The sequence below is a fragment of the Ovis canadensis genome, chromosome 15 (genome assembly GCF_042477335.2).
Source record: "Ovis canadensis isolate MfBH-ARS-UI-01 breed Bighorn chromosome 15, ARS-UI_OviCan_v2, whole genome shotgun sequence".
NCBI lineage: Eukaryota > Metazoa > Chordata > Mammalia > Artiodactyla > Bovidae > Ovis > Ovis canadensis.
Window position 1 is genome coordinate 59,246,187 of NC_091259.1, and position 24,969 is coordinate 59,271,155.

General features: G+C 57.7%; 1 protein-coding gene across 13 annotated transcripts in view; it reads right to left on the bottom strand.

Annotated features, from left to right (window-relative positions):
- Nucleotides 1–5,837: 5,837 nt before the first annotated feature.
- Nucleotides 5,838–24,969, bottom strand: part of ARAP1 (ArfGAP with RhoGAP domain, ankyrin repeat and PH domain 1) — a 64,355-nt gene continuing 45,223 nt past the window's right edge. For 7 of the 13 annotated variants that reach the window (XM_069552979.1, XM_069552976.1, XM_069552980.1 and 4 more), the window contains 22 exons: nucleotides 23,922–24,104; nucleotides 22,693–22,867; nucleotides 21,379–21,513; nucleotides 19,634–19,769; nucleotides 19,272–19,374; nucleotides 18,271–18,466; nucleotides 17,945–17,996; nucleotides 17,672–17,835; nucleotides 17,263–17,475; nucleotides 16,804–16,909; nucleotides 16,248–16,395; nucleotides 16,071–16,157; nucleotides 15,915–15,983; nucleotides 15,488–15,605; nucleotides 14,018–14,131; nucleotides 13,626–13,771; nucleotides 13,021–13,053; nucleotides 9,532–9,614; nucleotides 8,741–8,791; nucleotides 8,504–8,567; nucleotides 6,700–6,849; nucleotides 5,838–6,445 (listed from right to left, as the gene is read on the bottom strand). In XM_069552979.1, the coding sequence (XP_069409080.1) occupies nucleotides 6,428–6,445; nucleotides 6,700–6,849; nucleotides 8,504–8,567; nucleotides 8,741–8,791; nucleotides 9,532–9,614; nucleotides 13,021–13,053; nucleotides 13,626–13,771; nucleotides 14,018–14,131; nucleotides 15,488–15,605; nucleotides 15,915–15,983; nucleotides 16,071–16,157; nucleotides 16,248–16,395; nucleotides 16,804–16,909; nucleotides 17,263–17,475; nucleotides 17,672–17,835; nucleotides 17,945–17,996; nucleotides 18,271–18,466; nucleotides 19,272–19,374; nucleotides 19,634–19,769; nucleotides 21,379–21,513; nucleotides 22,693–22,867; nucleotides 23,922–24,104 (2,544 nt within the window). In that variant the 3' untranslated portion in view covers nucleotides 5,838–6,427. The remainder of the gene's footprint in view (nucleotides 6,446–6,699; nucleotides 6,850–8,503; nucleotides 8,568–8,740; nucleotides 8,792–9,531; nucleotides 9,615–13,020; nucleotides 13,054–13,625; nucleotides 13,772–14,017; nucleotides 14,132–15,487; nucleotides 15,606–15,914; nucleotides 15,984–16,070; nucleotides 16,158–16,247; nucleotides 16,396–16,803; nucleotides 16,910–17,262; nucleotides 17,476–17,671; nucleotides 17,836–17,944; nucleotides 17,997–18,270; nucleotides 18,467–19,271; nucleotides 19,375–19,633; nucleotides 19,770–21,378; nucleotides 21,514–22,692; nucleotides 22,868–23,921; nucleotides 24,105–24,969) is intronic. The other 6 variants (XM_069552982.1, XM_069552977.1, XM_069552984.1 and 3 more) reach the window with 1 other exon arrangement.

Sequence of the window (24,969 nt, forward strand, 5' to 3'; positions counted from 1 at the left end):
AGGTGCCCTATGGGGGAAGGAGTGACCTCAGGAGGTGGGCAGTAAGCTCTCCATATCTGCTGGGCAGGAGGATAAAGCGGTGGAACAGACAGAAAGTTTAGAGGAGGGAGAGGCAGCCCCTCTCAGAATCTTCCCTTCCTACCTAGACCGCCCATGGATGGGGCGGGAGCGTTGAACTTGTCCAGAGAAGACGGGTAGATTTAGGGTAGGCAGAGCAGGAAGTCAGCCTGGATGAGGCTGAACCAGACACTTGGCAGTGCCTTCTGCCTAAGATTGAGGTCACCTCCTGGGATGTGGATCAGGCAGCTCAAGATGCTAGAGGCAACAGAGGCCAATCCCTCATTGTACAGATGGGGAAACAGGTGAGGGAGGGCAGAAACAGGTCCAGGTCGCAGGGAGTAAAGGACAGGGCTGGGCCTAGGATCAAGGACTCCTGGTCACTGCCCCACCAGCCTAGCTCCTCCTCTTGTAATCTTCCTCCTCGCCCTTTCGACCAGACTGAGGGCTGGGAGGGAAGTCTGCAGATACAGCTTATAACTTTGGAAAGGGATCCCCAGGAACACATCATTTCAGCAGAGACAGGTCAGAGCAGAAATGACTGTGGCTTCAAACTCTGGAACTGCTGGGGCCCTGGCCCAGCTCCCTCACCTCCACCACCCTCCAACCCAGCAAACTAGGATTGTCCTTGCCAGGAGGCCCTGAGCCACCCACTCAGCCCTGATCTACCTCTTTCCCCTTAACTCCCTGCACCTGAGTGGGGTGGGGGAGGGGGAGGAGGGGGTGTGACTCAGTGGGATAAAGGCAGCTGCTATATTTGAATGATTACATAAGCTAAGAGGGAAGCAGCTGCAATGTGACTCCATCAAGGTCGGGAGAGAAGTTGAGTCTGGGCCCAGGAGGCAGGGTCTCCTTCCTGCTTCCTGAGGCTCCAAGCTGGGTTTAGACAGGACTCTAAAAGTACCTGGAGACTGCAAGCTAGTTTATGCATTACTATACTGCAAGAGAGCTTTTCTCTAGGGCATGCGAGGAAGGCTCTGTTCCCTCTTCATCACCTAAGAAGCCTTCTGACTTGTGAAGACCCTAAGGCCAGACCTAGACTAAACCCTAGATCTTCCCCCAGGAACTCTTTCCAGAAGGAAAGACAGAACTGAAAACACAGCTTGTCACTGATTTAGAAAAGAGTGCCTGCTGGGGAGGGCACAAGGCATGAAGCCTTGGCTCACCCGCACCAGCTCGAGAGGACCTGTGTTCCCGTCCCAGCCCTACTGCTCACCAGTCACCTGACACTGCTAAGTCTATGCCTGTTTCTTCACCAATAAAATAAGAACAAGAGGTATCTTTTCCATATGGTTCGTTACAAGGATTACATAAAATGACACATGCAAACCCTTAGCCCAGGAGGAGGTGGGTGCTTCATAAAGGCTTATCAGCATCATTATCACTGTCAATGCTAAGGACTGGCTAGAGACCTCCCAGGCGGCTGAAATGACCCTTTTGCCCCAGTCACAGCTGACCTGAGTGGAAGGTGGGAGGCCAGAGAGAACTGAGATCTGAGACAGGAGCTTGGCTGGATGAGCTGTGTGCCCTTGGGCAAGCCCCTGCCCTTTCTGGCCCTTACTATAAATGAGCCCACAGGATCCCCAGCTCTGGAGTTCATATTTGCAAAAAGACTTTACTCCACTGGGATTAGTGGCTTGTGGCACTGGAAGCTGCAAGTAGAGCTGGTCAGGATGCTGGTGATGTGGGGGTGGTGTGAGCTGGAGGCGGGCTCGGCAGCCAGCACTGGGCACCAGTACAAGGCCCACCTCCTTGGGGCCTCTTGGCAGCTCCTCCTGGGGTCTCTGCAGGACCCTGGAGGAGGAAGGCTGCGCCCACCTGGGCTGTGTTGCCATGACGCTGGTCTCCATGGTGCTAGGCACACAATCCTCCCTTCACCCAGGAGGAGGAACTGGAAGTGACAGGAGCTGAGGCAGCTTAGGCCCTGGGGCCTGCGAGCCTGGCTCTCTCTCCATCAGTGCCACGAGCCACGCAGGACGGAGGGCAGGGAGGAAGAACACCTTCCACCTCAGAGGGTCAGAGGAGTGGCAGAGAGGGACTCTGACCGACTGAGTGGGGGAAGACACACAAAGGAACAGCAGAGGTGGGGGAAGGCAGGGAGAGCCGGGAGGCGCGGGGGAAGGGTGGGGTGGTGGGGAAGAGCACACTGTAGTCACCAAGGGGGAAGTACCTCCCAAGCTGACAAGTGGTGGGAGGCACCATCCAGCCCACCTCTTTGGTCTCAGTGTTTTGAGGTGGGTGGTGGTGGGAGGACAGAGTGGAGGAGGAGGAAGGGCAGGAGGGAGGGGGGCCATTTTCCTAGAGAGCTTTGTGTGGGGGTGTTCATACACGTGCAGTCTGTGTGCGCGCGTGTGCGTGTGTCTGGAGTTCAGGAGGAGGTGTGCAGGCACTGTGCGTGTGCGCCCGTGCCACTGTGTCTCCAGGGTGATAAATACAGCAGTAGAAGCTATAACCAGGGCAGAGAAAATGAGGAAATTTCCACAGGCTGAAAGAGGCGTGGGAGAGGGGAACATCCTAGGGTTGAACCAGCTTGGACTGACCGGGAAACCCTGTCCCTGACAGCTCTTCCCTGGCCAATCTCTAGCTGGATTCAAGCAGTCTGGGTGCACACACACACCCTAAGTGCGCACAGTGCAGTATGATGGAGGGGCAATCCAGAAGAGCTTCCTGAAGGAGGTGTCATACTGGAGGAGAGGTTGGGAGGTTCGTGCCAGCTATGCTTATGAGATACTCTGTATGAGATACTCTCCTCAGATCAAAGACTGGGTCACTTAGATCACAGAGTGAAGGGATGCTGGTTGGGGAAGATCCCAACACCACAGGCTGGGGGGACAGGTCCCGGAGTGCTCGTGGTGCACTAGGCTCCAATCAAAACAGATGGCTCACTGCGGGCCTACATCACCTTGCCTGTGGCTCATGCCAATCCTTCCCCCCGAGATATCTCCCTCTCAACTCCACCTGCAGAAACAGCACTTGTCCTTCCAAGCTCACCTCCTCCTCGGAGTCTTTCCTGATCAGTTCCCCCCAACCAGAAGAGCTTCTCCTTCCCCCACCCCACCTGTTCACCTGCTCCAGCTTTTTGGTGCTCTGTGAAGCCCTGCATGCACAGTAAGTGTTCAAGAAAAGCTTGTGGAGTGAAAACATGCTGGTCCTGGAAAGGACTCTGGGTGCCATGATGTCTCTCCAGATATATCTGGGAAGGGATTACTGAGGGACAGTGCTAGGGACTTCACATTTATTAGCTCATTTAGTCTTCCCCTTAGTGGGTGCTATTAATATCTCCAAAGTACGGAAGAGAACACTGAGGACCCAAGATCTCGGAAACTCAGCCAAAACTAGTGTGTAGATGGGAGTGTTGGCATCTGCCCAGTTGGCATTCACACCCATGCTTTTATTATTATCTGGCTGTGCCAGGTCTTAGTTGTGGCACGTGGGATCTAGTTCCCTGATCAGGGATTGAACCCAGGCCCCCTGTATTGAGTGTGAGGTCTTAGCCACTGGACTACCAGGGAAGTCCTACACCCATGCTTTTCAAAACCACCAGTTGTGGGCAGGGGGCTTGGGAGCCACAAGAGCATGGGGCCAGGAAAGAAGGCCTCAGCTCCAGACACCCCTTCTAATCCCTGGGCTCAGGGGGAAGCGAGGAGGAGGCAGAGCCCACCTTCCCCTCCCTCAACCCCACATTTCTTGTGGAGCCCAGGGATCTCCTGAGGCCTGGAGGCCCTTGACAGCTGGATGGCTGCTGAACACTTTGCAGGGTGGGCAGGTTAAGCAGGAAGGAGACAGAAGAGAGATTGACACCCCACCCCACCTGCCAGCCCTCCCCCAGCTCAGCCTCCTCTCCATCCACAATGCCTTAACTCCGGAGATCTGACATGCCTTCCCTCCCATGCCTTCCCTCCCCATGGTTTCCTGCCATTAGGCCCAGACTTGGGTTGACCCCAAAGGCCTGTCCCCCTCCCCCATCCCAACCTGCACCCTCCTTACTATGTGTACCTGGCAAGGCTTCCAGTTCAGTGCCAACTTAGGGGCACCTCCTCCTCCAGGAAGCCTCCTCACTCTCCAAGAGCCGCTGCCCACACCTCGGCACGTCTGGCTCCAGGTTCCTTATATTCATCCCCCTCAATCCAACTTCAAATAATATGTGAACAAACCATCCAAGGTCCCAAGGGGCCCCATTTCTAGAAATCTTTGTGACAAAGAACAGCAGAGCCTCCTGCCCTAATCCACCCAATACTGCTCTTTGCCATGTTTCATTAAGTTGAGGCCCAGAAGGCTCCTACTGGGATGTCACCCCTGATCCCCAGGAAGAGCACTTTAAGCTATCATTAACTCTACACAGTTCAGATCCCCTTCCCCAGGAGACACATGGGGCCATTTATGAGAGGAGACAGCAGAGTCAGAGTCAGAGTGAAGGAAGGAGAACCTCCCAAAGTGGGGCAGTAGAAATGAATTGCAACCCCGATTCAGGAGAGCTGTGTGACCTCGCACAAGTCGCTTCCCTTCTCTGGGTCTTTCTTCCTCTGCCAGGAGATAGTGCCTACACAGGCATTGACCCACAAAGGCCTTTCCTCCCTCCTTCGGACTCCAAAAGCCTGGGAGTCCAAAGCACTTCCTCCATTGTGCTGCCTTCCAGAACATCACCAGCCCTATGGTCAAAGGCAGGGCCAGGTCCCACAGGACACTCCAACAGAGGACAGCCACAAGGGGGCCTTCCAGAGCCTGTGCTGGGACCAGCAGTGTTGAGTTGTCCATGGCTGCCCTCTGGTGGCCCAGTGCAGTCACTGCAGCCTGTCCGCCCCTAACCTGGGGTAAATGACACTTGGCAGCCTAGCAGGGGAGTGCCTCCAGTCTCACCCACCCTTTCTCTGGGCCACAGGGCTAGCTGCTCAGTCCAAGGTCAGATCCAGGGAAGAATTCCAGCCCCCAAGCACTTGGACAAGGGTTTTATCTTAGCTGCTGGTAGGATGGCCAGCTTGGTCTGGAGCAGCCTACCTAGGACAAAAGTTGCCAGAGAACCTATTTCAGTCTGGCATCCACTTTCCCTTCCCAAGAGACAGGAACAAGAAGCCTGGAGTCCAGGTCCCCAAGACCCCCCTCCTCACCCAGGCCTCCCCACTGAACCGGATCAGTTAGAAGTCATGTGATCGACCCACCCCCACCCACTTTGCCCAGCCCCAGTGGCTTAGGCTGGGAGGTCAGCCTGTCTGCCCGCTGGTCCCCGGAGAGAGGCTGGTAATGAGGCTTTAGGCAGAGGCAGGAATGCGGTGTCTGGCACCTTCCCAGGGAGTCCCAAATTCGTCTCTGCGCCCCACTTGCCAGGGCCTTGTCTTCTTGGAGATGGCCAGGCAGTGTCCAGTGAGGGCAGCTTCCTGGTCCAAGGCAGGGCACCTCTAGAGGGGTATGCACAGAAGCCCAGGGTAACCTGAGGCCCTTCTTCCTAATATAGCTCTGGTGCCTGTGACCTTGTGTCTCACACACCCAGCCCCTGGCTCGGAATCAGACTGCAGCAGGGCGAGTCCAGCTGGGGTCTGTCCTGGCCAGAGTCAGGACCCGCAATTCCCATCCTGGCTGCACAGGAGTACAATGAGGGTGGCCTGGAGCCTGGCCGGGGCTCTGCCTGGGGCAGGTGAAGAGTGTCTGAACAGGGGAGGGTCTGGAGGGAGCAGAGCCAGGTCCCCAGCTTCAGGGCACAAGGCATTCACCTCTGGACCTCCTGGCCCCTCTTACCCTGGGACACCGGAAACCCCCAACCAATTAGAGGCCTCAGCACCAGGGGATAAAATATACAGATATATTTATATTATCAAAAGGTCCCCAAAGTGGGGAAGGGGCTCCGGGCAGCCTGGGCCCTCCCAGTAAGCCCAGACTAGAAGAGGGGCTCAAGTCCCCCAAGTCCAGTTCTCAGCCCTGTACACATTTACCCAGAGCTCCCTCCCCACCCCAGCTGAGTGTTCCTTCAGAGCAGCCGCTTTCGGCTGTTCTGGAGTTTGTGGTCAAAGGGTGGGCTCCCTTCCAGCGGGGCCCTCAGGGCCTCGAGCCTCTGAAAGGACGGCAGCCTGCCAGGGTTCCTGACAGACACGCATCTTTCCAACCCCTCCAAAGTCAGGGTGGGTGACCCTGTGGGGGAGCAGGCCAGCAGGGCTGAGCACCTGGACAGAGCAGGTAAGGGATTCCTCCTCAGGCAGACCCTGCTGCCTGGCCCCCCATGTCCTGGCCAGGGAACCCCAGGCTGCAGTCAGGATGAGGGGCGTGGGGATGCAGCTTCCTCAGGCGGCCCCTGCTGGCTCACACCAGGCACGCAGGGCATGAGGGCGTCTGCCCAGGAAGGCTTCACGGCAGCGGTGGCGTGGCAAAGTCCCAACAGGGCTCAGACGTTTCGGAGAAGCTGTGGGAAGGCAGAGAAGCCCAGATTCCATGAGCAGGTTTGTGAAGACTCACAGGGAAGAGGGGGTCAGGGGCCAGCAATAGAGGGTGCTCCGGTGAACCAGGTGAACCCAAGGGGCCTGTCAGGGCTCCCACTGAGGACTGACGGATGGGGCTGGAGGGCACTCAGAGAGGAGGAACAAAGGTAAGTCAGGGAGAAGGTGGGCGCCAGCCAGGTCCCCAGACACCTGCACACAGGGATGGAGAGCCACTCACAGAAAGGGGGTCCGCAGAAAAGGCAGCCACACTCCGGCGCATCTCATTCTCACTGCCTCGCAGGGGGATCAGCGAAATGCTGCCCAGCCGGACCTCAGGCGCTGCCCGGGACACGCGTGAGGGCTCCGAGGGCCACACCAGGCCGTCGTGCTGGGTGGCAGGGGAAAAGAGGGGCGCTGGGCCTGGGCTCGGCTTCCGCCGGGCCCAGACATGGCTCTGGATCCACCCACCCTTCCCAGAAATGCTTCGGCTATGATCTGAGGTGAAACCCTCAGCTTTGATCCCAGCCGATATGAGAAGCAGCTGTTACAGAACATGACTGTATCTCCGGCAAAGCCCAGCCTATTATGTTACTCAACAACTCTCGTTTCCAGGCCCACAAACAAACCGCTCCAAGAATGTAGCGCCAAGAAAACAGTTCTACAGGAACAAGCCTGCTTCCTTTCACCAGAAACCCAGAAAATTACAGAATCCACTCTGATCCCCTTTAGACGCTGACTACCAGGAAGCTCAGGGCTACAAGGGCTCAACCTGAGGCCCTGGTACAGTCTCGTCTCCCTTTTCCTCAGACGATTCTGAGTTCTCATTTAAAAAACCTGTTTGGGGACTTCCCTGGTGGTCCAGTGGACTCTGTACTCCCAATGTAGGGTTCGATCCCTGGTCAGGGAACTAAGCGGAGAAGGCAATGGTACCCCACTCCAGTACTCTTGCCTGGAAAATCCCATGGACGGAGGAGTCTAGAAGGCTGCAGTCCATGGGGTCACTGAGGGTCGGACACGACTGAGCGACTTCACTTTCACTTTTCACTTTCATGCATTGGAGAAAGAAATGGCAACCCACTCCAGTGTTCTTGCCTGGAGAATCCCAGGGACGGGGGAGCCTGGTGGGCTGCCGTCTATGGGGTTGCACAGAGTTGGCCATGACTGAAATGACTTTAGCAGCAGCAGCAGCAGGGAACTAAGATCCCACATGCCGTGAAGCCAAAACAAATACAAAAACACACCTGTTTTCCAGCCCACCCCTCTAGCCCTGTTCTGGCTTCAAGTCCTCTCCAACCTGCTCCCACATAGCCCCTGCAGCAGCCACCTCATGGGACCCCTCACCTCCAGGCTCAGCCCTCAGTCCATCCTTCCCTACAAGCCGCACCCACAATGAACCCTCCTCTCAGACGCAACCCTGCACACCACTCTTGCTTAACAAGTCTCCCTTAGAATTGCCGCCTGACAAGTTCAGCTTTCTTGGCATGGCCTTCAAGACTGAGATTTTACTCCCAGCTCCCTTTTCAGTACCAATGTCTAGCACTCCTAGGCTTCTCCCTTTATGCCCTCTCGGACAGTCCTGCCATGCCTGTGAGCAAACTGTTTCCTTGGCCTAGAATCCCCCCTGCCCCTACCTTTGCTTGGGGACCACTCCCTGATCCCCAAAGATTCCACTTTGGAATACCCTCTCCTGCTGCCTTCCCCACCCTGCCACCACCGCCACGAGGTAGTGTCCCTGGCTTCCCTGTCACCCAAGCGCTCAGCTCTAACAGGCCCCTTCTGGATCTGTTTTCCTTTCCAGTGGGGAGTGAGTGCCTGAGGGCAGGGACCCACACCCTCTGTCTCTAGCATGCCTGGCTCCAGGCTGCACCACAGCAGGTGCCAGGAAGGGTTTATAAGAGAACGAACATACAAATGCCTTAAAAGTAATTCAAAATCCTGAAGCAATCAGTGGCCTGAACAGTGAAGCAGCACACACATACACATGCTCTGTAACGGAGGCCTTCTGGGATTCCACTCCCAGCCCTGCACCCCGCGCCTGGTACCTGCACGAAGAGGAAGGTGGCGAGCCACTCCCGGAGCTCCATCTGTGTCTCACAGCACAGGTACCTGCAGGGTGGGCACAGATCTGGACACCATCAGGGCCGGCCCGGCTGAGCAGGGACATCCTACCCTGCTCCCCTGCCCAGGGTCTCAGGGGCAGGGCCCAGACCTGGACAGTGAGGGGACCCAGTCCAGGGGGACGTGCTACCACCTCTCCTCGGCCTGGGACCCTCGCTCACCACTGCTGCTTCTCGTGTTTCTCCGTCTCGTGTATCACCGTGAAGCCCCAGCTGCAGAGAAAGAGCAGGTGGGGTCACTTGACAACCCGGAGAGGCCTCACAGCCCAGCAGCCTGGACCAGGGCTGGGGGCAGAGCTCAGGGCCTTCGGCAGGCACAGCACACCCCAGCCTCTGTTTCCTCCTCTCACAGCCCCCCACACCAGCCTCCCAGGGCCTTGGCTCCCTATCCCCGAGCCCTATCCCCCAGAGACAAGCAGGCACATCCAGGGGCTAAGAGGAGAATGCCAGAAACCCAAGTCAAGTGACTGCAATTAATAACAACGGTAGTGGCTGTGCATCGCTTTTCAACTTTTAAAACATACAACTATCTCATCTATATTTCAATTTAAAAAAAGAAGAAGAAACACAACCAGCTTTTGGAACAGGTGTGCCGTTATTTTTCCCATTCTACAGATGTGGGAAGTGAGGCACACAGAGGTCCCAGAGTTACTCAGTGACTAACTGGATTTCCATCCAGGCCAATGGTTCTTAGACGTGAGCAAGCATCGGAGTTCCCAAGATGGCTTGTAACAGCCCAGACTGCTGCCCCCACCCCCAGAATCCATCATTTAGCACAGCTGGGATGGTGCCCAAGAATTTGGGTTTCTAACACGTTTCCAGGTGATGCTGATGCCGCTGGTTTAGGAGATCACACCTTTAGAACTACTGAACCAGCTCCTATCAAGTTCACAGCCCTCAGCCACGTCTCCCCCGTCAGTTCTGAGCTGCACAGACCCACTTCCCCAGCTCACCAGGTGGGCGGCCGAAGTTTCTTCTTCACTCCCAGGTAGACTTTGAGACTCCTGACAGGCCACTCCTTCTCAGGCCGGTGACTCTGGGTAGGGGAGGGCAGAGGGAGTGGGCACTTCAGCCAGTCAGGGTGGGCACTGGGGCAGGTCTCCCAACTGGGTGCCTCCCTCCCCGTTCTCCCAGCCCCTCCGTATCCCAGCACAGGGGCCCTCCTCTGGGAAGCCTTCCTAATAAAGCCCTCCCTGATCACAATCCAGCCCAACAGAGCCCCAGGCCTCTCTCCCTGCAGCAGCATCAGACAGTCAACCCTCAGTCCCCGGGGCAGCTGTCCACAGCAGTGACCCCCAGTCGCTCCCTGCTGCCCTGCAAATGAGAACTGACGCGCAGCAGCAGCTGATCCAGCTCATCCGCAGAGGGACACATCTGCACGCACACATCGCCCTCTGGCACCAAACTAAATGGGCGTGTGCAAGCTGGGCACCTCAGCTGGCTGCTTGTGTCCGTCTGTCTCAGGTCATTTATTCCTCACCCCTCCCTGCCCTGCGGAGGCTCCAGGGTTGACTGTGTGAACAGAAGGCTTGCGGGGTGAGCAGTTGCTGATTCTTTGATCCCACGAAGTGAAGGCTAATGACTCAAGCTAAGCAGAATGGCTGTTCGGTAGACCACAGGAAGAACTTCCCAATGGTCTAGGTCAGGAAGCAGCAGACCAATGTACTGGGGAGGGGCACCAGATCACCGACGTGCTCACCTCTGGTCCCCGCCTCTGCATATGGGTCTGGGCTTGGAAAAAGCAGGCTGGCTCCGAGGCAGAATGGGAGCAATGACCTCCAGGGAAGCAGTTAGTTAGAGGTCAAGCTGATAAGCCTTCCTCCTGCTCTGGGAGCCACTTGCTCGAAGCCCTGCCCCCACCAGGCAACCCTGGTACCAGCAGGGACACCAGGGTGGATGGCAGGGGAGGGGGGACTCACTTACAACCGAAACTGGGGGTCCAAAGTTGAGCCACCTCTGCTCTGTTCCCCACCATTGCTCCCAGCCCCACCCCCAGGCATGGCTCCTCAGCAGGAACATAAAAGAGGGGACCTAGGGGATGGGCAGGAAGCAGGAGCATTTTGGGAATTGGTGGACTTCCTTGTGAGGTCATGATACGGTGGGCTGACTAGGGATCAGTGGAGACTTTGGCACTGTGACAGGGTTGTGGTTTAGGAGGGGCTTATTAGGAACCTTCATCTTGCTTTCACCCCTAGTCCCCCTAATGACCAAGCCTCTGGTGGGGGAGCCCTATATCTCCGGCATGTAGCAGGACAATGGTGCCCAAGAGGGCCGGGGACAAGCGGGGCTGCGGGCAGGGAGGAAACCGAACTGGGTGGAGGGAAGGGAAATCAGGCTGTGGATATGAGAGGAACAGGTGTGAGAAGAATACAGCAGGGGAGTGCCTATGTGCAAGCAGGGAAGATCCAAGGCTGGGGGCACTGACGAAACCAGACTGAGGCTGGAAGAAACCAGGCAGCGGGAATGGAAAGACTGAGACAGAGGTCCTAAGAGAACGTAGGCTGTCGGCATGACTGGAGAAAGGATGCGGGGGAAGCTGGGCTGCAGGTACAGCAGGAAACAGGCTGGGAATGAAACGCAGGCAGCGGGCTTCAAGAAGTCAGGCTGCGGGTGTGAAGGGAAGAGGACTAAAAGCAAGGAATAAGGTGAACCAAGAGTGGGCAGAGCAGGGCGAGGAGAAAACTGCGGGGATGAAGGAGTTCAGGCCAGGCTGCGGCTCTGCGAACGTCAGACCACCACCACCCCCAAGCCTCAGGTGCTGGTGTGCACGGTGTATGCATGGCAGGTGTGTGACATGAGCGTGGCCAAGACAGGGAGGCCGAGGGGGCTCTGGGGGGCAAGGGGCGCATCAGTCAATGTGACCTTCTGATCAAGCAGCTCATCTTCCCAGCATTTCCGAGTATAAGGTCACTGACACGGAACGAAGCTCAAAGACCTCTGCAAGAATCCAGATCTTTCTAGAATGTACCTTTCCAGGTGCCTCAGGGTCTTTAACAACGGGAGACCCCAGGATGAGGCTTGGGTCTTCACCTATCTTGAACTGCCCGGGGTTGTTCCAAATTCAAGTCTTCCCTGTTGCCCCACACACTAGCAAATACCAGGATTACAAGCAGCTCACTGGCTCCTATGAGACTGGTGCTGGCTGCCCCGGGACTGCACCGCCAGGGCCCACTCTGACCAGCCCTCGCTGCCGAGGCCTTTGCCCCTGTACTTCAAGGGGTAGAAAGCTAGAGCTCTGACTGAGACTTACAAGTCTGGATTTGAAACCCAGTCTACCGCCTAGAGATGGCCTTAGACAAAGCACTTGAAGCCTGCTCTCTCCCTGTGAAGTAGGGACAATGCCCCTCCCCACAGGACAGCAGGGAGATTGCATGTCCCAGTACGGGACAGGCTGGACACAAAGCCTGGCTCCACAGACATTAGATCTGCTTCCTCTTTCTAGCTCTCCCGCCTTCCCTCTTCCACGTCAAGGGATCAGCAAACGCCGATGCTCCTTCAGGTGCCTCAACACTTGAGGCACCTGCTCTCTGTCCACACACAAACAGTCCCTAGAGGGAGGGAGCCAGGAAAAAGGCATCCCAGAACCAAGGGGACTAACTAGAGGAGTAAGGCCCAGAGGTAAGGATGTGACGATGATGACAGAGGGAGGCAAAGGGGCGAAGAGGAGGCATTCCCCTCAAGGGTCAGCAGGAGCGCAGGCTGCATTAACAGAGATGCAGTGAGCAGAGAGAGGGAGGCAAGGGGCCTGCTATCTGCTCCGCTTCCTCCATGGCAGCCAGGCCTCTTCAGACGTCCTCAGGAGACGCTGGCAGGAGCTCAGGCTGGGCCCCTGGGCGTAGAAACATGTTTCTGCTGACCATCTCCACAGAGGATCTGCACTCTGCGGCACCCAAGGCACTCCTGGGATCCACAGGGGTATTGCGGGAGGCAGGTCTCAGCTGAAGCTAAGCAAGGGCTTTCTCCCAGACAGGAGTATCATTCTAGGGATAGGGCAACCCCCAGGAGGGGAGGCTGAGCTTCCTTCTCTCAGGGTATGTAAACACAGGCTGGCAACCAGCTACCAGTGGGGAACATACCACAAGCTTCTGTAGTCCTGCTCTTGTGTTTTAGGATACGGAAAGTAACAATGATGTTCTAAATAGCACTGGAACTCTCTCCAAGGTTGGAAGGAGGCTGGCTCCTATGGGCCTCCACTAACTGGCTCCACAGCTGAGTCCTTTGGAGAATTTGAAAGCACTGATGGGGGACCCTGGCGAAGGACTCTGGGACAGGGCTGGCTGGTGATGAGAAGGGCAGGAGCCTAGGGCACAGCCCCTGGGTAGAGGCCAAGAAACCATGCCTGGAGATGGCCAGGAGCTCTGGCTATGACCCTGTGCTCCCACCAGGCTCATCTGGCCCCCAGGCGGTGTAAGGCAGCTGGCAGTTGACCCGGAGCTACTCACGGTCTCAGGGGCCCCGCTCCATGGCCTCTGGCTCTGTTTGATAGAGGATCAGGGTTACGGACGAAGGAGGCCCAGGGCTAGGACGGTGTGTGTACTGGTGTGTGGCGGGATGTGGCTCGTATGTGCAAAAGATGAGGGGGAGGCACTGGGATGGAGACGGTGTCTGGTCAGAGAGGACATCTGATGTGGACAGCGTGGGCACAGAGTGGGCATAGAGTGGGCACAGTGTGGGCACAGAGTGGGCACAGCGTGGGCCAGGAGTGGGTATGGCCTATGAAGCAACAAGGCATGCACAGGCCACAACTTGGGGCTGTCACCACACAGCAGGTTCTTTTGGGTGACATGACCAGGCACGGGGGGACAGCACATGCCTGACGTAACGGCATTCAGGTACCAGGGCCTGGAGGGCCCCAGGGCAAAGCCAGAGCCACAGCGGGAGGGTCTCTGAGAGTCCACAGCTCCCCGCAACCAGTGCTGTGCCGTATCAAGACCCCACGATGGGGATGCTCCCACCATCAGGCCCAGGGGGACACTGGAGCCTGGGTGCCCAAGCACGCGTGGGTGCAGGTGCCCACTGCAGGGCAGGACCCAGCAGGATCACGTACCCGGACCTCCTTATAGAGCCGCAGGCAGCTGCTGTTGAGGATGAAGTAGCGATCGTGGAAGCCACCTGTGGGCAGGCCCAGGCCCAGGAGGCTGCGGTCCTCTCGGAACTTCATCATGCCGTGCTTGGTCTCGCCCACGTGGCTGGCTGGGGGAGGAGTGGAGTGGCACAGGCTGTGCCCACCCGTGGACACAGACACCCGGGGCAGGGTCCCCCAATGAAGGAAACTGCCCTGTCCTGTCCTAGCCTCTGAAGAGGCCTGCCCCCCTGGTACTTGCTGCCTGAGCCTCTCCTGCCTGGCTCCACCATACCCTGCTCTGGGTCTAGATGGAGGGACCCCCTAGCCAGGCTTCCCAGCCCCGCAGGCGCCTCCCACCCAGGGACACCACCTACCTAGGTACAGCAGCATGGCCTCCATGGACTGGTGTTTCTTCACCACCAGGTAGCTGTCTGTGCCCAGCCCATGCAGGATGGGAAGCACCTTCTCCGCAAAGTGCAGGGGGCGCTCTGGGGAGAGGACACTTGCTCACTGGGGCCACAAGGCCAGACAGCACTGAGAGCTGGCTCATGGACACACATCACCTACGTGGCGAACGGCACCGCCCGCTGCCTCTGCCTTCTAGTGCCACATGGCTCCCTGACCACTCCTGACACATCTGGGCAGGACCAAATCTGCTCCAACCTACCATATTCAAATCCAAGCTGGTGATCTTTCCTGTGCGTCCTCATCAGGGCAAACAGCACCACCCACCAGGCTACTCAAGCCGGAAATAAACTCTCCTCCCTCTCAGCCTGCAATGTGTCGAATCTCTCTGCTCCTTTCCAGCTCCTTGCAGCCACCCTGGCACATGACGCCATCTTCCTGGACGAATGGTGTGGCCTCTGATGCAGTCCCTGCCATGGGCGCTCATCCCCCTCTCCGTGTCCCTCTACCCAGCAGTAAGGAGGAATCTTTCCCAGCTCCCAACCACTAACTCTTCAACGGCCTCGTGTTGTTGTCAGGCCATGAGCGCGGCCTCCGTCTCCATCTTCAGCCCCACCCCGTGCTTCACACCTCACTGCCCTTATCTCAAGCTCCTTAAAAGGATAGTGCCCCTGGCCACCACAGGGCCTTTGTCCACGCTGTCCCACTGCCTGGAAGTACGTTCCTCTCTTCTTCGCCAAGTAACTCCTACTCTTCCTTAACCTCCTAGTCCAGGGACTCCAAAGCCAGAGACCTTGTTATAAGCTCTGGTGGCATTATGGCCCTTTCTTTCACAGGAGTTAACACAGCTGTAGCTGTGCGTTTATGGGTGTGATCACAGGATCAGTATCTCTATTCCATACTCAGTAACCCCTGTGAGGGAAGGGACTATGTGCCTGACTCTCCTGCCGACTGTCTGGCACTCAACAAACAATACTAAAACAAATGAACAGATACGCCCTCCACTTCCACTGCCACTGAGACCATCCTTCATCCTAAAATGCCATCATCACCCCCCTTCACCACCCTAGCCCCTTAACAACACCATCGCCAGCACCGCACCCCATTTCTCCAGCATGTTTATCACCACCCATGCTGTCACTCACAATCCCATTATCAAATTCAGCATCTCCACCGTCGCAAGCAACACCAGTCTCATTAACACTAGAAAAAGTGCCATAGCTGACACGATCTACTCCTTCACCACGCCTCCCATCAGCCATGTTACAGCTGCCACCTGAACCCCCACCAGCACACTTTCACCACCATCACTGAGGTCACAACTTGACAGCAACATCCATCACCCAAAACACCCCTTGCCACCAGTATCACCAAACTGGGATAGAGGATGACAGACTGGGGCTGCCCCACTTCCTGCACCAGTCCTGCTGGTCACGCACCTGCCTCCTCCCTCTCGTTGACCTCGAAGCAGGTCCAATAGTCCTTCTCCCTGATGCCCACATTCCTGCGATCCAGGATCTCCAAGGTAAGCTCCTCTGCGGTCATGGATGCTGGGATCTGCAGGGACCCAGGGGGAGGAGGAGGAGATCAGCCTACCCAGCCCCCAGTCCCCACTCTGTCACAACCTTGCCATGTGGCTGTGAGCCAACCCTCTCAGCATCCTCTGGAGTACTAGGATGCAGGAGGCTGTCTCTGAGTGGTCCTGATTGGTGACAGGGGAAAGAGACAGGCCCTGGCACTGGCCTGATACAGGTACCAAACCAGGGGCCCCCTGGGGGTGGAAGCCATGCTCCCTGGTCATCGGAGCCTGTGCCTGGTCCAGCCTGACTCTCCTAGCCCCCTGGCCTCTCGGTCCCTGGTCCCCACCTTGACATGTTGCTCCGCCTCCGCCTTCTTCTCCTCTAGGTACACGGTACAAATAAAGTCACCGGCATGCTGTGGGGAGACAGGGCTCAGTGGGAAGCCTAGGAAGTGGGTGCAGGTGCCTGGCCTGAGCCCCCCACCCCAGCCCCTGCCCTTCACCTGGGTCCCACTGGCAGTGCCAGCCACACGCATCTTCACGATGGCAGTGACCTCCTCCCGCTGCTTCCTCAGTTCCTCCTCGTCCACCTGTGAAGGGGGAAGGGACAGGGACAGACGGTCACTGCCACCTGTGAGGCTGAATGCTGCCCGCTGCTGCCCACCGGCTGGGGAACGCACACTGAACACCACCACGTAGTGGCTGATGAGGTCTTCCACCACACGGCCGGCCTTGTAGTCCTGCCCATCTGTCTGGAAGAGCGTGGGCCCAAACACAATAGCCAGGTTGTGCGTGTTCATCTGGTTCGTGTCTGAGAAGCACTGGACACTGGACACAGAAGGACGGAAGCCTTGAATGAGGGGTCTAACCCAGGACTTCCCTACCTCACCTTCCTAATTCCTGCCAGGTCCATGAATGGCTCCTGGAGTGAAGCCAGGGTAGGTCCCAATCAGAGAGGACCACTAGTTAAGAGGAAGAGGGAACAGTCTTTCTGACCAAGTCTTGGGTCCCAGGGAGAAGCAAGGCTGGGAACGTGAGAGATGTGGCTGCTAGCTGAAACCTCTACTCTCCCACCCTGAAGGAAGCAAGCTGGGAGCCAAAGTGTCCAAGACCAGGGCACATCATAAGGCAACACTCAGTTCCCAGACCCACCTGGTTCCCAGGGGAGAAGAGCCAGCCAGGTTGGGAGGAGAAGAGTCTTTTCCACCCCAGCCCCCCAGGAGTGCTGCTCCTCACCAGTACAAGTGGCTGATAAGAGCCTTCACTGTGGCCCGGTTGACTGGGGGCAGACGTGCCAGAAGCTCTCGGTACCTGGACACCTTCTCCTCCTCATCCTCAATCTCTGGGTGGGGAGAGATGGATCAGGTCAGGAATCCCCCCCAGTAACCACTTTCCCTGTCCCACCCCTCTGGCTACTCTGCTTCATCCTAGGTGATACCACTCTCTACCCACCTCTAAGTCAAATAAGGCCAGCCATGTAACAAAAATAAAGAATTCTCCAACTCCAAGGGACCCCAGCTCTGCACAGAGTGACAATGGGAATGAGAGGCAAGGAGGAAGGGGCACTAGAGTCCACCGCTGGGGCACGCTTAGCCCCAAGCGCATGATGGGGAGGGCAGGGAAAACTGAGATCAGAGTGTACAAGTCAGCAGCACTGGCCTGGGTCTCAGACTGGGCATGGGCTGCAGGGCCCACCTGAGGCCTCCAGCCAGGCCAGGCGCTGGACTCGAGTGAAGAGCCCATCGGGCAGATCTCGCAAGAAGCGCTTGAGTGCGGAAGAGACGTCGTCCACGTGCTGCTCGCCCTCCTTGAGGCGCACAGAGCGAGCGTCCAACCGTAGGCTCTCCAGCAGCCTTAGTGTCTTTGACGTCTGCCCACACTTGCGGTAGATGCCCTCCGAGGTCAGGCCTGGAGAAGGGTGGGGCTCAGTTGGGGGCGTGGCCGAGACGGGGCGTGGCCAAACACGAGGGGCTACGGGCATTGGTCAAGGGGCGGGCCTCGAGGCTTTCAGGGAGATCCCAGGAAGGCGAGGCTCTGGGCAGGAGGTGAGTCTCTCTAGGAGGGGCGGGGTGGGGCGGGGCCTGTGCAAGAAAGCAGAGCTCACCGCACTGTGTGATGTAGTCCACACAGCGGTACACAATCACCGGGATGTCCGAATCTCCCAGCTGCTGCTCTGACAACGTGTCCCCAGAGCTGGCCGCTGCTTTCTGGATGGCCCCTAGCCAGCCCATGAAGTCCAGCCGCCGCTCCCCTTGGATGTACAGTGTCCTGGGCCGGGAAGTCAGTCACTTGGGGGACCCCCCCACCTGTCCCACCCCTCCCAGGCCTGTCAGACTGCCCAGGCTTCTCAGAGCCCCTTCAGGAAGCCAAGGCTCACCTCCGTCGCTCCACCAGCACCAGCACCTGGTTCTCGCTGTCCCCCTGGACGGCTGTGGAGAAGCCAGTTGAGGTGAGGTCCAGGCCTCATTCATGGTCCCTAATCTGCTCCCTCCCGAAGCTCTCTGGGTCCACAAACCCCTGGGACCCACCCACCAATCCATGGGGTGGCTGAGATGCATCCCAAGGACAGGAGAGGACATGAGCAGGCAGGCTGCTCCTTCTGGCCAGGTTAGGGTAGAGTTCAGACTTAAGGAGAGGGGCTGGGGCCTGGGAACCGAGGATAGGGTGCCCTGGAGATTGGGGCCCAGGTCCAGGTGTACGCACAAAGCTCCTGTAATTTCCGAAGCTGCAGCGGCTCCTCACAGGGCCCCTCCGGGAAGACAGCGTAGAGCTCGGAGCCGGTGAGGGCAAACCAGCCCTCCTGCGCCTGCTGTAGGCTCAGGCCAGCTTTGTAGGGAAGGCGTCCAAGCCTCTCAAAGTCCCGAGCCAGCAGATCCTCAGCCAGGGGAGGCACGAATGCCTGGTGGGGAGGCCAGGGACAGTGGAGACGGCCAGGGAGACTGTATCAGCCAACAGCACTGCCCACGTGGGATACCCCAACTGTTTGGCTTGTGGGCATGTACCGATTTTCCACGCAGTGCAGTGAACTAACGTGGGTATCATGCCCCATTTCATACCATTCAGATATGCCCGCCTCTGGTATGCCTTCCCAGACACCATCAGGGATGTCCCTTCTCTGGGGCACCAAGGCATTCTTGCCCTCTGTTGTAGTACCAATTAGTTTCTGCTGTTTGACCCATCTGTCTCTTCTACCAGCCTGCAAGCCACTGAGGAGCTGGGACCATGACTGGTTCATCCAGGTCCCCAGGGCTCTGAGGACTGACCCTCAGGAGGCCCCCAGATGACTGACCAATGAACCGGAGAATGAGAGTCACAGGCCCTCAAAACACAGGGACCCTAGAGGGTACCTGATTCTAGTCCCCAGGGCAGAGCTCTCCTCTACAGCCTCCCTGCCTCCTTCCTCCAGGACAAGGTGCTCGCTCCCCTAGGGGCAGCACTGTTCATCTCAGGATGACTGACTCATTATTAAACATATACTGAGCATCTAGGGAGCTCTGGCCCCCGGCCCTGCTTCCACAGAGTTGAGCTAGGTCTCCTGACTGCCCCCTCCCCCCCGTCCCCAAGGGGCTGCAAATTACATCTGGCCCTGGGTGCTGTGTCTTCTGCCTTCCATCCAGGCCTGATCCATAAAGTGGGAAAGCCGGGGGTTCTACCCAGCACCCCGACAGACTCCCCCCACACCAGCCTGCTTAACCCAGGCCCACCTTGGCAATGCACTTGACCCACTCACGAGCCAGCTCTGCGCTCTCCAGCCCAAACAGGTATAGCCGCTCTCCTTCTGTGTACACCTCAAAGGTGTGCTCAAAACTGTTGATACACAGGCCAGGATTCAGGCCCACTCTGCCAAGCACTGGCCCACCTCCACCCACTGCCCCTGTGACTACCCTTCCCTGGTCCCGTAAGAGGTTAGGGCCTCAGGAGACCTGGTTAAGCCCCTGCATAGCACCAGCTTGCTGTGTGACCCCAGGGAGATCCCACCCATCTCTGGGCCTGTTTCCCAATCTCCCCAATGGAGGGTTGGACCTTACATCAGTAACAGTCTGTGATTCTGCCCAGGGGTGCTCACCCATGGGTGTCAGGAGTGGGCACTGCCAGACACACAATCTCACTGGCCCGAATCTCCCCGTTGGGGGTCACTGCCCGCTCATTCTCATAGTAGCTCAGGACCCCATCGCTAAGCACACACCAGCGTCGGCTGAATTCTGGGGAGAAGACAGGCAGGGGAACAATGAGGGAGCTCTCCACCCTCACCTGAACATAACCACTGCATTCTCCCTGGGCCCCCGCTCCCATCTGACTCATGTCCTCTTCACTCTAATTCACAAGCTTCCCCCAAACCCATCTTCCTCCCTGTAGCCTCAGCAAGCCAGCCCCACCCACCTCTCCAGCCACCTCTCTGACCACTATGGATACACATCCCATACTCCCTGCTTTTGCTCACCCTATTCCCTTTACCCACACCCTCCCACCCTTCAAGGCCAACCCAAATGCCCAGGAAGACTTCCATAACGTAACCCCCGTGCCCCACCCTCCTCTGCCAGCAGGACCTACTGCTTTGTACTCTGCTTCCTCCTATACTGGATCTAAGGAGACTAACAAGATCCCATAAAGAAACAGAAATGGGAGTCTGGACCAGGAAAGCAGGAAAAAATACAGACTGTCAAGGTCACACAGGCTCGTATAATTCATAGTACTGAGCATCACATAGGCTCAGAGCTTCCTGGCATCCACGGCAAAAAAAAAAAAGGATGAGTCAGGTGGTTACATAAATGATATTGCCAAGCAGAGGGAAGCAGACTAGGGGCAGTGGCCCAGAGGCAGTGAGGTGGTGAGCTGCACAGAGTTCCCAAGAAATCTGTTTGGGAGTTGGAGAGCTTCCTCTGGGGGTGCTAAGGGATGCAGTGAGCAACGGCCTCAACAGTGCTCACACAGCAGAGTCTCTCATCCTGTCTAGGAGGACATGACATTCGCCCTCTGAGGGCGGTGTGCCCCAGAGGCTGCCTCCCAGACTGAGCTTCCTCCAGGACCCCCGCCCTGCCTCAGTCATTCCTCATCCTGTGGCCCTGCAGCACACAGGCCCACAGAGAACCATAAACAGACTCAGAAATACACAAATTAAGGTCAGGTAAGTAGTATGAAAGTAGGGTAAGAAGGGCTTGCTATTTTGGATTAAGTGGCTGGGAATAAAGTCTTCACGGAGTGACACTGAAAGAGATCTGTTTTTAAGTGAGGGACTAACCATGCAGATATTTAGGGAAATGCACTTTGGGCAGAGGGAACCACAGGTACAAACGGTCTGGTGAGTGTGTGTTTAAGAAGCAGCAAGGAGGCCAGTAAAGCTGGAGAGGAGTCAGCAAGGTAATGGGGTGGGACAGCCAATGTGCGCGTCCTTGCAGGAATTGGGAGGACTGTACTCAGATTGTACTCAGAGATGGGAGCAAAGGGAAGGCTAAGGAGAGAGATGACAGAGCTTTAAGCTTAGTCTTTAAACTTCCCAGCATCCAAGTACTCCAAATACCAGCTACCCCAGCACAGGGCCCACACCTAGTAGGCGCTCAATAAAGGGCTTCTTTGAGCTCAAGGAAACTCTGGAAGTGACTCAGTCTGCAGTGCCATGCTCCACTCTCACCAGATCAGCCCATTTATTAAGCACTCATTGTATACCCAAGACCACCCCCAGGACACCCTGTAGGGTGACTAGACCAGAGTGCACTTGCGCCCTCGGGGGTCCCCCAGCCTGGCCAGCTCTGGCTTCTCTGGCCCTGCCACCATGCCAGAATGCCATGGCCAGGGCAGGGTCCTGGCACCCACCTTCCCGGGCCCGGCGGTCCTGCAGCAGCTTCCCTGCAGAAGCAGTCTTGTAGACGAAGCTGCTGTGGCTCACAGTTGGCAGGATAACCGAGTAGTGCTTTTCCAGGGGCCTCACTGAATCCAGCCGAGGTGCCTCTTTGGGGAAGGGAGGGAAAGAGTGGCTGGTCACTATCCAAGGGAGTCCCCCCTCACCCCCACCTGGACTGGGTACTTAAGCTGGCACTCAACTCACCCACCCCTGCTCCCTAACACTGTTCCCTGACTAGCACCCCTGGGCTCCTACTAACGCATTCTGGATCTTGCCTAAACCTTTCTCCACCTTTCCCACTTTGTGTAAATTCTGTCCCACTCACAGGGCCTGGGTCCAGTACCTCTCCTTCCAGGGAGCTTCCCTGACTCTCCAGCCCAGCTCTTCCTGTTGGAAGCACAGGGCCAGCACACTAGAATGAGGGGGGCCTGGAGCAAACTCTCTAACAATCCCCAGAGGGAGCTTGTCTCAGACAATGCAATGCCTAAGGAAGCAGCCTGGCTCCAGCCCTGCTCCCAGCGGTCCCAAAGTCCAAGCCAGCTGGGTGGTCTCCTGTGCCTTCCCGGACACCTGGGCTCCCTCCAGCCCAGTGCGCCCCACCCACCCATGGCCCTGAGCCCAGAGTCCTGGCCGCCGGGCTCCACCCTTGGTCCTGCAATGTAGCCCCAGAGGCTAGTACTGGGCCATGACCAGCGACACTCACCCCCACCACCCGCTTCTCCGCTACCCCGAGAGTGGGAGCCAAGTGGGACCCAACCCAACTGCAACAGAGCTCCACCCAGAGAGCAGCAGACAAGGCTGCCCGGGTGAGTCCCTCCGCACACAGGAAATGCAGTACACCCCCCCACATACACAGCAACAGACACGCTCTGCACACACACACGAACCCTGAGGCCCTCGACACCCCCAGATGCAAGGAAGCAGAGCCACAGCAGCTCAGAGACACACAGACCCGGACTCATGGATGCTGCCGGGAGGTCCCACACTGTGGGCCAGGGAGGGACCCACAAACACATAAAGAGATGCAGAGACAGAGACACAAAGGGACACGTGTACGAAGGGGAAGCCAGAGACACAAATGCCCAGAAGTCATGTAAATGTCACACACACACTGTCGTACCAGGGCCCCTGGAAGAGCTGCAATGACAGCTCAAGTGGTATATGAACCAGACCTCACAGGGCGATACCCCTCCACTGGCACCCAACAACCAGCATCCATCCCCTCCCAAGGGCCTGAGCCTGGCAGCAGGGAGGTGCCATCCCTTGAGGTGAACAGTCCCACTCACCTGTGGTCCGGTTGTTCCGAAGGAATTCCATCTGCAGTGTCTGTCCCGCCTGCTCGGCAAGAGCCAGGGGCGTGGGGGCCTTGGGGTCCCCCGAGAAGCAGTTGACCCCAGCCCCACAGCCCAGGAGCGCCTGGGTCTCAGCCAGGTCTGAGGTGGTGACTGCAGCACACAGGGCCTGGCAGGAGGGAGGGGGGAGGGTCAGGCCGAGCCCGAGTGAGGGGCCAGTGGGACAGTGTCATGCAGGGGCGAGGGAGGAAGAGGAAGGAGCCACCCAGGTAAAGGGCCCACCCTCAGAGTGAAAGAGAAGCAAGGGAGGAAGACTGACAAGAGGAGAAAAGAAAGGGCAAAGGGCGCGAGCGGGGAGGGGCATCCCCTTAGGGGTCCCAGCCACCCAGGCCTCACCCTGCCGACAGCCCCCTGGGACTGTCAGCCACCAGGCCTGTTCTCTAGAGGATCTCAAGCTCCCTCTGCCTTGAGGAAGGGCAGGAGGGGGGGGTGCTTTGTAGCTCATTCCTCCCACATTTGAATTCCTCACCGCCTGCCCATCCCTCCCAACCAATGGGAGTTGCCGCCCCTCCTGGCTGGCGGCTAGACTGGGCTGGGCTGGGGGCTGGACGCCTGGGTTCCTGGGAGGTGGAGGCCTGGCTCCCACTGGGCTTCTAACCGGACTGAGCCTGACTGGGTGGGGCTACTTGGGGGAAGGGCTGAAGGTTGACCAGAGGTCACAAGTGGCAGCCCCCTGCTTCAGAGGCGGTTACCTCCCACTCAGGCCAAGCCAGACCAGGGACAGGGCTTGGCTCCGGGTCTGCCGGAGCTTGGGGACCCATGAGGGGCCTCATCTTGACTGGGGTGTGGATGGGGGGGTGGGTCGGAGCAGCCAGCTGTTTTTCATGAGCCTGACAGGAAATAGCATCCCCATCAAGTTCACTCCTTTTGGCAGGATTCAGAAGGAGCAGGATAGGGTGCGGAGACAGAGGAATCAGGGAGGGAGGGAGGCAGACAGATGCTCGGGACATGGCCTTGGCCCAAGGGTCAGGCCTGGCTCCTCCTTTGTCCCAACTGTCCCTGTGGCTTAGGCAGTGTCTTCTGCCGTCTGGGCATCAGTTTCCCTACAGGACCACTCCTTACTCTGAGCTAGTGGGAAAGCTGGGCTGAGACAGTGTGAGGAATGATGGGGGCATGAGTAATGGGGGTAGTTTCAGGGGGCCTCACGGGCCCAGTGCCCTGACCTTGTCCAGCTCCTCCTGGTTGCCAAAGAGTGGGTGATAGCGGCGGTACTTGCCCTCGCGGTATTTGGCTTCTAGGTGGCACCGCCGGGCACTGGGGCTGCTGTTGGGCTGCAGAGCCTCGCTGGGGGGCACGTTGGCTGCCCAGAAGTGGTTCCCGGCAGCATTGCCCAGCTGTAAGAAGAGCTGTGGGTGCAGGAAAGAGGTCAGAAGGGCAGCCTACAGCTGGGGCCCGTGCCTAGCAAAGCCTTGGTTTTGAGGTTGGTAAGTAAGGGGCTGGAAGAGCCAGACCATCCGCCCACTCTCCCATCAAGGAAGCTGAGGGGATACCCTGGCCTGCTGGTGGCCCTGGGTGCTCCCTCACTAACGCTGGGCCTGAGCCCAGGCCCCCAGCTCAAGTTATGGGACCAGAGGCAGACAGTCTAACAGGTGGAGGCCCAGGTTGGGTGCCTGGTTGGGTGCCTTGCTATCTCCCCACCTAGTCCCACATCTGGAACTCTGCATTCCTAAGACTATCACAGCTGGTGAGGGCCTAGCCTGTCAGCCAGCTGGGTGGACAGGGATTATGGAAACACCTCCTGTCCCTGACATTCCTCTCTGGGCTCAGAGGAAGAGGGGTGAGGGCAGACTTTTGCAGGGCTCTGGCATTCAGGGTATGCATTCTTTCACTGTGCTCATCACTTGTGCCACAGCTATTTCCTGGGCCCCCCAGTTTGCCTGCTTGCCAGGTGCTGCGTAGGGTGCTAGAGTCAGAGCAGAGAACAAAGCAGAAACAGTCCCAGCCGCCACTGACTCACACTGTGACTCCAGGAAAGTCATTTTCTCTCCCTGTGTCTCAGTATCCTCTGTAAACTGGGGTTCTAACCCTAAGTCACAGGGGATATGACACCCAAACTGCTCTGGAGTCTGCAGCTTGGCTGGGGCTAAGGAAGGTGGTATGTGGTCGGGCCCTGGTCCAGCCTCCTGTTGCAGCTTTTCCCCTGTGACTATCACACATATCAGTACCTGGCAACCCCAAGAACACAGGCATAAATGTACACGCGTGAGTATC